This window comes from Cucurbita maxima, unplaced genomic scaffold (assembly GCF_002738345.1).
Source record: "Cucurbita maxima cultivar Rimu unplaced genomic scaffold, Cmax_1.0 Cma_Scf00009, whole genome shotgun sequence".
NCBI lineage: Eukaryota > Viridiplantae > Streptophyta > Magnoliopsida > Cucurbitales > Cucurbitaceae > Cucurbita > Cucurbita maxima.
This window is the reverse complement of record NW_019272025.1, coordinates 4129233-4141033: the sequence shown is the minus strand read 5'-3', so window position 1 is coordinate 4141033 and position 11801 is coordinate 4129233. Positions and strand designations below refer to the sequence as shown.

General features: G+C 38.8%; 2 protein-coding genes across 5 annotated transcripts; both read right to left on the bottom strand.

Moving 5' to 3' along the window:
- Positions 1-1736: 1736 nt before the first annotated feature.
- LOC111484351 (DNA repair protein RAD51 homolog 2) lies at positions 1737-6419 on the bottom strand. 4 transcript variants are annotated; one of them, XM_023130895.1, is made up of 14 exons: positions 6176-6419; positions 5735-5848; positions 5516-5668; positions 5253-5356; positions 4708-4771; positions 4570-4625; positions 4342-4422; positions 3805-3864; positions 3609-3700; positions 3422-3541; positions 3038-3181; positions 2538-2677; positions 1908-2407; positions 1737-1812 (listed from the first exon to the last, which is right to left on the bottom strand). In XM_023130895.1, exons 1-12 carry the CDS (start codon positions 6257-6259, stop codon positions 2634-2636), a joined length of 1116 nt encoding a protein of 371 aa, XP_022986663.1. In that variant the 5' UTR covers positions 6260-6419; the 3' UTR covers positions 1737-1812; positions 1908-2407; positions 2538-2633. The 4 variants fall into 4 exon arrangements, with proteins under 4 accessions (XP_022986663.1, XP_022986664.1, XP_022986665.1 ...); XM_023130896.1 differs by lacking the exon at positions 1737-1812 and having other exon boundaries at positions 2118-2407; positions 2545-2677; XM_023130897.1 differs by lacking the exon at positions 1737-1812 and having other exon boundaries at positions 2118-2394; positions 2545-2677.
- Positions 6420-6886: 467 nt separating this feature from the next.
- Positions 6887-11123, bottom strand: LOC111483952 (DDB1- and CUL4-associated factor 8). The gene is made up of 5 exons (XM_023130343.1): positions 10959-11123; positions 10507-10758; positions 9359-9502; positions 8583-9275; positions 6887-7456 (listed from the first exon to the last, which is right to left on the bottom strand). The coding sequence occupies exons 1-5, from the start codon at positions 11085-11087 to the stop codon at positions 7208-7210; spliced, it is 1467 nt and encodes a 488-aa protein (XP_022986111.1). The 5' UTR covers positions 11088-11123; the 3' UTR covers positions 6887-7207.
- Positions 11124-11801: the final 678 nt, after the last annotated feature.

Sequence of the window (11801 nt, the reverse complement as noted above, 5' to 3'; positions counted from 1 at the left end):
GCGCGGAAAAATAAAAATACACAATCGGCTAGAGAGAGAGAGAGAGAGAGGATAATGAGTCCACAGGATCCTATAAAAATGGACAAAAGCCAGAAAAGAGAATGAAACCTTAAAAAAACAAGTTTTAAGAAAAGAAAATGTCAATGTTGGGAGTGCCCACAATCTCAAAACCACCTTTTCTTTGTTAAATAAACCACTGGAGGAGGGATTTCAAGTGCTTTATGTGTGTACTTGGGCTAAAACAAAACAAAACCACCTTTTCTTTGTTAAATAAACCACTGGAGGAGGGATTTCAAGTGCTTTATGTGTGTACTTGGGCTAAAACAAAACAAAACCACCTTTTCTTTGTTAAATAAACCACTGGAGGAGGGATTTCAAGTGCTTTATGTGTGTACTTGGGCTAAAACAAAACAAAACCACCTTTTCTTTGTTAAATAAACCACTGGAGGAGGGATTTCAAGTGCTTTATGTGTGTACTTGGGCTAAAACAAAACAAAACCACCCCAGACCCCTCCTCTCTTTTAAATCTTCTATTGGTTGTTACCAAAAAAAAAAAAAAAAGAATCAGGAATTTCTTTAAGAGATTTTATTCTTGGGGTGTTTTTCTTCTGGCCCCCAAGTGAATAGTGTTTTAAAAGCAATGAAACAGGTAAACAGCAGGTAGGGCTTTGATTAATATGTGTGTCATTCATTCTTCCATTTGAAGGTTTTGAGTTTATCTAAAAGGCTCGTGCTTTGATGGCATTGTCAGTTTCTCACACCAACCAACATCAATCCTATCATATAAAGCATATTTTCTTCTTCTTTTTTTTCTTTCAAGATTATGTCCAAAGCAAACTATGGTAAAGAGACAGTCAATAATAACTTAACTTTCCACAACCAACAGGATTTTATTTGCATTGTAAAGGACCAATTTTGAAGCTGTTTCTAACTGGTTGGCTTCATCCAAAGCTCTATGTTTTAACAGCTTTGCTTTTCTTTGTTTGTTTGGTTCTGTTCCTTAGTATGCTCCTCGCTAGCAGATATTGTCCTCTTAGAGTTTTTCCTTTCGAACTTTTCCTCAAAGTTTTTAAAACGCGTCTATTAGGGAGAGGTTTCCCCATCTTTATAAAGAATGCTTCATTCTCCTCCTCAACCGATGTGAGATCTCACAATTCACCCCCTTCGATTCACACTCGTTCTCCTCTCCAATTGATGTGGGATCTCACAATCTACCCACCTTCGAAGCCCAACGTCCTCACTGGCACTCGTTCCTCTCTCCAATCAACATGGGATCTCAAAGATTTCCTGTCTAAGGTTGCTGCATTCTTCATTTTTCAAACTTAAAGATAATTGGTGGATCTCGATTAGGTTTTCAGGTATAATATACAAAGTGACTAGGAGTAGTTAAATCACCCACAATCAAATAAACTAATGAGAATGGGGAATCTACTAGAAAGAGCATAATTTATGAGCAAACATATCAGCAATTTTTTAAAATGAGAAGTGTTTGAGCAAACCACCTTCCTTAATTGGCCAGTATTGAGATTGCCTTCTTTCAGCTAACCACTTGCAAAAATGCCCATAAACGGGTTCAGGAGAATTCGCTCCATCTTCCAGCAACCAATCTTCCTTGATAGAAAACCCTGAAATATAAAACATAAATCAACTTCAAGTTTCCATTTTTACTCGAGCAGACCAAGTCTCGCGACAGGATGTAACGTCGAATACGAACCTTCAGGCAAACTCCTTTTTTGCCTTCCCGAGCTTGCTGTAATTGAAAGTTTGGAATGATGAAACACGCTTGTGATCATAAAATGCATTACTCCGTACCTGTTTAGAACATAACACGAATTCCATGGTTTTGATACCGTTGTTCCAGGAGATCCAAAATTTGGTGTTTTGCAATCTTTGAAACATTAGTCTACCACATTGATTTGATGCATTAACAGAACTTTTGATAGAGAATTCAAGATTCATCCTCTAAATGTATAGTCACCACCTTCAGGGGCCTAAGAATAACCACCGTGTTGGGATCTTCACCATCAAGATAATAATCAGAAGAAAGTGCAGCATTAAAAAATTTCGAGGCAACAATTCAGGGATATATTCCATAACCTATAGAGCTTCAATGGATATACGTAAATGCCACGACGTACCGTTGTACCAATTAGGAGCTCATTGAAGGACGTCCAAATTCAAGTCAACCTTGTTCTAACATTTAAATGTATCAAAATGACGATCTATCTGTACTTTCTAAACATTTTTATCACTAAGAAACTAAAGTCCTATCTGTACTTTCCACACTTTTTTATCACTAAAGAAATTAAGGTATGCAATTCCTCCCAACAAGAGTCATCCGCAGCCTTGATATCTTTCCATCTTCCATGTTCTGCTGGTTAGTTCTAAGCTATCCTGTAAACGTAGCCTGAACGAAAAGAAAATGGTAGAATAAATCATGGATTCTCAAGAAATCAATGTCAAATGTTAAAATTGCATAAGAAACTACAATGAAAATAATAATTGCGAATTAATCAACTATTTCCTTAATAACCGACCATTCACAACAGGAAACCATCGAGTCAGCATAAGTCTCTTATACGTATGAGAAGACTGAGTTTTTAGCAATTGTATTCGCATGTCAGTGGCAATGGTCACTGCTGCTTTCCTAATTGATAGCTGATAATATCACTGTGTCCTGCATTAATGTCGTAAAATCAAATGACTAAAAAATATAAAAGCAAAAAGAAACTCTGTGTTAGACTGAATAGTGGAATAAAATACAACTAAAAGAATCAACTTCTTGTAGCATCCTTGGTGGATAATTTTCAGACAATGAGGTTAGAAGGTAACTCAATTAACATCACCCAGGCAATGATACCGAATTTGTAAGATCAGTTTAGAACGTTTTGATAATTTGACAGAAGATTACCAACAGGGAGGAAACATGCCATAAATGTTTTAAGTGTAATCGAGCTTCTAACTTAAGTCAACCAGACCGTTGACCGATAGAACAGGAAAATGAAGAGAAGGCGTTGTTTATGTTGGTAATATTAACCTTGGCAGTGAATCTCGTTGATCTCTGCTCCACTCAGTTCTTTTCCATTGTCGCTCAGCAAGGAAATTCCGGATGAGGTTATGCTGAATGGGAAAGCTAGAGGTGGAGACATGGGAGACTTTGCAAGCTTTATAAACCTCTGACCTATAGGAGGAGGACGGAAATGATGAGTTATGAAACACTTGTTAGAAGCAACTCTGATTTTGACTGTCCCCTTTTTGTTTGAGAGTGAAACAAGTCGAGAAAATATCGGTAAGTTGATGATCCATCAACCGTACCGGCACTACAAGTGTAACAGCCAGAGCCCACCAATGTGGGATCTCACAAGTGTAATTTTGTCCATTATGTCAGCGATAAGGCAACAATCAGTAAAAGTGTACCAACCAGATTTTGCTTCAAGCACCAAACGGATTGTCACAGAATGAGCCCAATGAACTCCCAAGGCAGCAACAAGATGAGAATCATATCCTGAAGAACATTCTTGAATTTCACTGCAGCTCAATCCTGCAACAGAGAAGCTATAGTAAGTAAACAAATTTTATAAATTTTCAGAATAGCAATATCACCCTACCTTGAAAAGAATAATGGGAGACCTCATTCCTGTTCCGGGATCTTACTTGGTTTGTCACGACAATTGGAATTCGTGCAAACTCAGCAATTGACCTGAGATGGTGGGAAATCAAATGACAACACTCAGAAGATAAATGGAACAGTTACCAAACACAACAAAACCCAACTGGAGTATGGAAGGTGAAAGTAAATCTCACTTGATAAATGAAATATGCCAACCCAATGAATGTTGTTTGGGTGCCCCTTGCTCATATTCTCTGGAAAAAGAACCACTTTCTTGAAGCATCAGAAAGAAATCGACAGAAATGCACACTATGAACAACCATTCTTAACCCAATGTGGTTTCGTTTCAAATAACATGAAGAGTTCTCTTCAAAAATATATTATAGCACAACAGATCAAAGCTGCGATTTGACGACTTTGGCCCATTTCAAAATTATTTTGTTTATAAAAAATTGAAGCTAGTTTACTTATTTTTCAAGAACATTTTCTAAAAAATAGTATTTCGCTAAAATTTTAAAAGAGTTACGCATAACTCTAGGACTCTTGATTGAACTCTGGAAAACTGAATAAACAGAAAAATCTATTGAAGAAACCTACACTTGTGTAAAACTGAAGCTACGTAAAGACATATCAATGAGATCCCAACTGAAGCTAGGCATAGAAGCCTTATTTGAACTTTAGGTATAGAGTACATTATGAGATAAAAAATTAAAAAAAAAAAGGTGAGTTACCCAGTAATAAGAGCAGCCATGCTATCAATGATTACTAGCTTTATTTCTTGCTCAAGAAGTGAAACCTTGATTTTGTGCAAACTGGAAAGGAAACAGACAGCAGAAACTCGTCTTATCATGGCAGATATTGAAAATGTCGTCACAAATGAGTTGAGCATTTTTTTTTTTTTTCCTCATCTATCAATGACATGGCTAGGCCAAATAAATGTCTTTGACTTTGATCCAAACCTCTCAGTGAATTCAGAAAGTGATGCTGGCCGCAAAACAAGGATCCTACCAGCCATCTGGAATGTAAATTGAGCACGATTCATCTTATGTACTATAAATTAAAATTTTAAAAGATGAGAATATTTATTATTTTAATACCTCTTTTGCCATGTCTTTCTTCTGAAATACATCAGGAAAGCTTCTCATGCCAATTTCAATCATCCTGGAGAGAAAAACAGGGAGAAAAAGCACAAAAGTAATGTACCCATGTAACAGCCTAAGTCTATCACTAGCAAATATTGTATACCTTGGCTCGTTACATATTGCCGTCAGCCTCATAGTTTTAATACACGTCTGCTAGGGAGAGGTTTCCACACCCTTATAAGGAATGTTTCGTTTTCCTCTCCAACCGATGTGGGATCTCATAATCCACCCCCTTTGGGGGTCCAGCGTCTTTGCTGGTACATTGCCTGGTGTCTGGCTTTGATACCATTTGTAATAGTCCAAGTCCACCACTAGGAGATATTGTCCGCCTTGACCCATTACGTATCGCCGTCAGCCTCACGGTTTTAATACGCGTCTGCTAGGGAGAAGTTTTCACACCTTTATAATGAATGTTTCATTCTCCTCTCCAACCGATGTGGGATTTCACAACCCATTACACAAATATAGAAATAACCAGTAGCATGGGGTACTTAAAATACCTTCTGGAACTAAACTTATATTCGACATCAATATATATCACACGGCCAGCTAAACCTCCGTAGCTCGGTGGCAGAGCAGCTAAGAAAGAGAGTTTCAAGCAAAACTGAAATTCATCAACCAGCAGAAGTAGCGAGTCGAAATTAGTAAAAAATGCTTCCCCTTCAACGCAATCATAGATTCTCAATGATACACCAATCAGTAAAAATGTTCAGATATAAATTTTAGATTATTATCAAACCGGAAAAGTAGGAAAGAATCACACTTGCGTCTTGCCAATTCCAGCAGGACCAACAAGTTCTGTCAAAACACCAAATGGTATCCCACCAAATAAGGCCTCATCTAAACCTTTTAAACATGTGGAAAGATGGCCAGCTAAATGCTCGTTTTGAAGTCTTTGCTCCATCAAAGAAAGCACCTGCAGGCGCCACAAGAACATCACTTCTAAAATCAACCAATTAAACAGAATCAACTGAATGCTTACGGTCTGATAAGGAGGAGAGGCAATTTCACTAATGTGTGCAACTGCAGATGCAACTTCCGACAATCCCACGTCCAATAACTCCATCAACTCAAACTCAGTTAAGGATAAAGCTTCCTGAAACAAATTAAATATACTGATACTGCAGAAAAAACATTTTCTATAGGCTCAAATAGGCTACAGGGCGAAAAATAATCACGGAGCCTGAAAAAATAACTCAAAAGAGAGAGAGATCATTCAATACGTCACATTATGAACTGACTCTAAATTAAGAACCATTGCAGTGGTTCAATTTCCATACAAAGGACTTCCAATGAGTGGTCATCTGAACTACATGATGTAAAGGCTCCACTTCGGTTCCTACGGCGTATTAAACACGAACTGGAAGAACAAATCGACAAATTAATGGTGAGGAACCACGAAATTCCAAAGTTCCATCATTACCTTGGCTGTGTTAATATTTCGCGCTGCGAAAATGTTAGCTATCGATCTGGGTAATCCCATCTGATTAATTAATTTGTTCGCCATTCTATCGCCTTGAATCTCTCCGTCAAATCATGCTATCTGGCTCCGTTCTTTGCTTTCCCGCCAAATGCGAAACCCTAGAATGGCTGATCCGACGCCTGGTAAGCAGTTGAAATGGCGGCAAAACGGAAGGAAACACAGTGGATAAGCACCATGATTTGTCGTTGAGATGAAATTTTGATCGTAAGAAACAGTGATTCATTTCGCATACTTTTTTTAAACCATTTTTCAATAATTTATTTATTTTTATTTCTTTATTAAAAATAAAAATAAATTGATAATTTGTTTCCTCATCCTTAATTCAAATCATAAGGTTGACGATATACTGGATAGCAGTGGATATCAGAGCCAAAAGAGAACGAAGTATTATTTATAAGGGTGTAGAAATCGTTTCCAAACTAAGGTTGATGGCAATACACAACCGACCAAAGTAGACAATATCTACTGGCGGTGTGCTTGGAATATTACTAAGATGCTCCTAAAATTGATTCCAACTTGGTTTCAAAATCTCGTGTGAATTGTTCATTCTCATTACACCTGTTTTAAATGCAATTTCAAATACAACATTGGTGTATCAATAATATATCAACAACTCATTAAACATACAGCTTTAAGCATATCACTGATGTATACATAATTCATCGAACACTCGTTCAAAATTCATATAAAGTATAACATTAGTGTTTCAAGAGTAGATCAATACTCGTCCAAACTACATTTCGGCCTCGCATCGCATGTTTTGGTGCGAAGTTTATTTCTTCGATCACTACACAACTCTTCTAGACTCTTTGACATGTCATGTTGTTAATTCCAGTAAAAAAGGAGAGAAAGAAACAGAAGAATCACAACTTATTGAGTAAACCACTGTATCTAATGAGCTGTGATGCAAAATTTGCAAGGAAAAGCTGATAAAAGGAAGGCAGCAGCTGTTCATCATAATGTGGAGGAATGCTAGCTGATGTTACAGTCAGATGAATATTCTGTTGAGTCTTCTTCAAAAGAAACATTACCATCAAGGAATTCCAGATTCTGAGCTTCCCATTCATTTTCTTCATCGCTGCCGATATCGCCAGCGCTGTATCTTCGTTCTGTAAATGCAGATGCTTGCCTTCTTTGCAGGCGCAGGACATGCATGATAACGTCGGGAGTAAGAGTCACCCTCGAGTGGTCTTCCCTTCCTTGCCTATTGGACTCCATTATCTGGTCAACCATGCATGTGTAGCAATGAGAAAAAGAAGTTCTTAGTTCCATGTCTTGTTTCTTAAGGAATGAGTAATTTAGAGGGAGTTAAGAAGAAAATTCATACAAGATTAAATATTCTGCGCCACATCGGCTTAAGCTTTTGGGTTTAGCAATGGTTTATATAACAATCCAAGTACACCGCTAGTAGATATTGTCTTTTTTGGACTTTTCCCTCAAGGTTTTAAAATGTGTCTACTAGGGAGAGGTTTTCACACCCTTTTAAGGAATGCTTTGTTTCCCTCTTCACACCCTTTTAAAGAATGTTTTGTTTCCCTCTTCAACTAATGTGGGATCTCACAATCCACCTCACTTGAGGGTCCAACGTCCTCGTTGGCACACCACTCAGTGCCTAGCTCTGATACCATTTGTAACAGTCCAAGTCCACTTCTAGCAGATATTGTCTCTCATTTGACTTTCCCTTCCGAGCTTCCCCTCAAGGTTTTAAAACAAATCTACTAGAGAGAGATCTTCGTACCATTTTAAGGAATGCTTCATTCTCCTCTTCAACCGATGTGGGATCTCACAATCCACCCCCCTTGGGGGCCCAGCGTCTTCGCTGGCACACCACTGGGTACCTGGACACCATTTGTAACAACCCAAGTCCACCGCTAGCAGATATTGTCCTCATTGGGTTTTCCTAGGTTTCCCCTCAAGGTTTTAAAATGCGTCTACTAAGAAGAGGTTTCCACACCCTTTTAAAGAATGCTTCGTTTCCCTCTCCAACCGATGTGGGATTTCACAATCCACCCTTTTAAAGGCCCAGTGTTCTTGCTGGCACACCACTCGGTGCCTGGCTCTAATACCATTTGTAACAGTCCAAGTCCACTGCTAGTAAATATTGTCATATTGGACTTTCCCTCCAAGTTTTAAAACACGTCTACTAGAGAGAGATTTTCACACCCTTTTAAGAAATGTTTCATTCCCCTCTCCAACTAATGTGGAATCTTACACTTTAACATAAGCTCGGTTTAAGCTTTTAGATTTAACAATGGTTTAACATATACTCAAGTAACGGAGAGAACGAAATGAAATGAAATGAACCATAGAGACAAGATGAGACAAGATGAGAGAGGTGAGATATTACTTGTTCAATGTCATCAGGCAATGGAGGAACATCACAAGCCATAGGAGTCCAAATCTTCACATTTTTTTCAATGCCACACGTAGCAAGAATAGGCAAATGTGGATGGGGCTCGATATGATTCACTACATTCCGATCACCCACCATTAACTTCACAAGCACAGCTCCCTTCTTCTTCCAAATATATATATGACCACAATCAGAGCCACTCACAACATATTCAGAATTTGGGCCAAAGAAATTCACACCTTTAACTGTTGCTGAATTTCTATGTCCCGAGTAAACCTGTGGCCGTTTAAGTTTCCGCAACAAATTCTCAGATGACACAGTCAATGGTGAAGGGCCTAACCCCATATTCTTCTGAAACAAATAAATAAGCTCATCACTGTAAGTTACTAGCAGCTCACTTGAATTTGAGAAAGCCAAACCCGTGATATGGAAATTGTTAGTTTGGATCAAATGGTGCGGGCAGAAAGTATCAAGAACTCTATTCGACGTTGAAAATGCACCACCGCCACAGTTTCTCAAATCGTATAAGCGTGCGTATTCATCCGAACCACCCAACGCAAAGTAATTTGGATTTCTTGGGTCATTTACAATGGCATTCAATCCAACAACTTTAGGAGGCTGCTTGCTCCTTTCAGCAAAGGAGGTGCAATAGAAAAGTTTTATTGCAGAAGAATTGCGTAAATCGAACTGAAAATTGGAATATAAAGGCAGCCCACATCATAAATGGAATCAAAAACTTCATTAGAGAATCATTTAGCAGACTTACTTACATGCTGCACAAGACCATCTTCACCACAGCTATAAAGTATGTGTGGGCTTCCAGGCTCCACAGCAAGCTCATGAACAGAGCCTTGGTGCTCCCCCAACATTTTTGCAACAACTCTGCCATCATCCAACACTTCACCAAGTCTTACCTGCAAGAAAAGAAAAACACAATGTAGTTGCATATCGATGGGGACTGATCAGCAGCAACCAAAGGGAATGGAAGGCGCTCAAGACAATAAAGCCAAAGCCAGAGAGATAAATGAGCTAAAATGAACAAAAAAACTTGAGTATTAGAAGCCCTTTTCTTTGAAAATTTTGTTCAATTAAGTCACATTGTATCGACTTCCTATCCAAATCCTTAGATAAACCATTATACCACAATTTTCGTGTCTCTTTTAGATTGTAAGCTTTTTTCCACTCTCTAACTGATGTGAGATCTCACAATCCACCCCTCTTGGGGGCCAGCATCCTCGCTAGCACACTACCCGGTGTCTAGTTCTAATACCATTTGTAACAACTCAAGCCCACCATTAGCAGACATTGTTCGCTTTGACCCGGTACCTATCGCCGTCAGCCTCACAATTTTAAAACGGGTCTACTAGGGAGAGATTTTCACACTCTTTTAAGGAATGCTTCGCTTCCCTCTCCAACCAATGTGTGATCTCACAATCCATCCCCCTTGGAGCCAGTGTCCTCGCTTGTATACCACTCGGTACCTGGCTTTGATGCCATTTGTAATAGCCAAAGTCTACCACTAGTGGATATTGTCTTCATTGTGCTTTCCTAGGCTTCCCCTCAAGGTTTTAAAACACGTCTACTAAGAAAAGGTTTCCACATCCTTATAAGGAATGCTTCATTCCTCTCTTCAACCGATGTGGGATCTCTCAATCCACTCCCCTTGAGAGGCCACCACTACGTACCTCTGAAAGACGCGTTTTAAAAACTATGAGACTAATGACAATTCGTAACAAAGTGAACAAGGGCTGTTACATAAATCTATCAGTGTAAAACCTCCCGCCACATTATTCCAGCCCCTTGTAAAATTTCTCTCTTCTTTTTCCAAAAAAATGTAAAACCAATGAACACAGCTACACAAGCAACAACGAAGAGTTATGAATGGCAGGATATATCACTTCATATTATGCAAAATCACCTTTCCATCTGCAGCCGAAGTAACTATTTTCCGATCATTAGTGAATGGCATAATTTTGGTCTGGAATATGTTGTCGAGGTGACCAGAAGGATACGAAAACCTCTCGGAATTTCTTGCCCAATCCCACAGTATAACTTTACAGTCATCGGAACCGGACACGAGAAGATCGCCAGTCGAGTTAAACTCTACAGCGTTTACACAGCCATCGTGACCATTTAACTTCTTCTCGAGATTCAGTTGCTTTACAATAATCTGCATCAAGTTCAGTAAATAAGATATGTTGTTGCACTAATCGGCGAAGCAAAATGAAGAAGAAAACTGAAGAACAAAGTAACCTAATTACTCGGAATTCAAAATTTAGCTAAAACTGAATGAATTGATTCCACTTTCAAGGTATTGAAAACAAAACGGGAAAATCGGATCAGAATTTTGAACATAGAAATCTCAAGAACCTCGGAAGCACTGAATCTGCGAGAGAAGTTTCTTGATCGAGCAATACCGATTTCTCTACTGCAAATTTCCGCTAACTCACAGTCCATTCCTGCGTAACAAGAATTCATCCGAGATAATTTTTCCCACATGGATTTCAGTTTTTTTCCCGAACAAAATGAATTTCTGATAAAGGAGGCAATGCAACAACTTTATTGACAAAAAAATGTTCATAGTCGACGCTCCGACGTCGCCACGTGTCAATTTTGAGTTTTTTTTCTCTCTCTCTCTCTCTCTCTCGACGGATGCGATTGAAAATAAGTTAGTATTATTCATAACCATTTTTCTTTCATGATTGAAAATTAACCTTAAAGATTAGATAAATCTCAAAATAAAATGATATGTGCCATAACATTCTTTTTAAAGAGAATGGATAAGAGGCTCGTGGGATTAACGTGAGGGGGTGAGGATGGCTATATTTTTAGGAGCGAACTCACAGGCGAATATGAAGGGCATGGATGCAGGTTATGCCTTAGAATGAAAGACAATTTCGAATTTGTTTTATCTACGAACAAGGAAGCTATAAGTAATGCAACTATAAATCTCATGGAGAGTTCGATGCTGGCTTCAGGATGAACAGCATGCTTAGCACATGCAAGTCGGACAGAAAGTGGTGTTTTCAGTGGCGGACAGGTGAGTAACAGCATAAGAACCTGCCCTTGGGAGGGGAACAACAGCTGGAAACGGCTACTAATACTCCGTACGCTGAGGAGCAAAAGGAGGAATCCACCCGAGGAGGGGCTTGCGTCTGATTAGCTAGTTGGTGGGGCAATAACTTACCAAGACAATGATCGCTGGTTAGTTCA

Bases quoted from the DNA above. Each gene is read 5' to 3' on its own strand.
- LOC111483952 (XM_023130343.1), bottom strand. From the start codon at position 11,087: ATGTGGGAAAAATTATCTCGGATGAATTCTTGTTACGCAGGAATGGAC. The intron at 10,759-10,958 runs GTTCTTGAGATT...AACTTGATGCAG, and splicing joins GCAGATTCAGTGCTTCCGAG to ATTATTGTAAAGCAACTGAA. The intron at 7,457-8,582 runs GTAATATCTCAC...ATGGTTGACCAG, and splicing joins TGCCTGATGACATTGAACAA to ATAATGGAGTCCAATAGGCA.
- LOC111484351 (XM_023130895.1), bottom strand. From the start codon at position 6,259: ATGGCGAACAAATTAATTAATCAGATGGGATTACCCAGATCGATAGCT. The intron at 5,849-6,175 runs GTAATGATGGAA...AATTTGTTTCAG, and splicing joins GAAATATTAACACAGCCAAG to GAAGCTTTATCCTTAACTGA. The intron at 3,701-3,804 runs GTGAGATTTACT...CCACCATCTCAG, and splicing joins TGGCATATTTCATTTATCAA to GTCAATTGCTGAGTTTGCAC.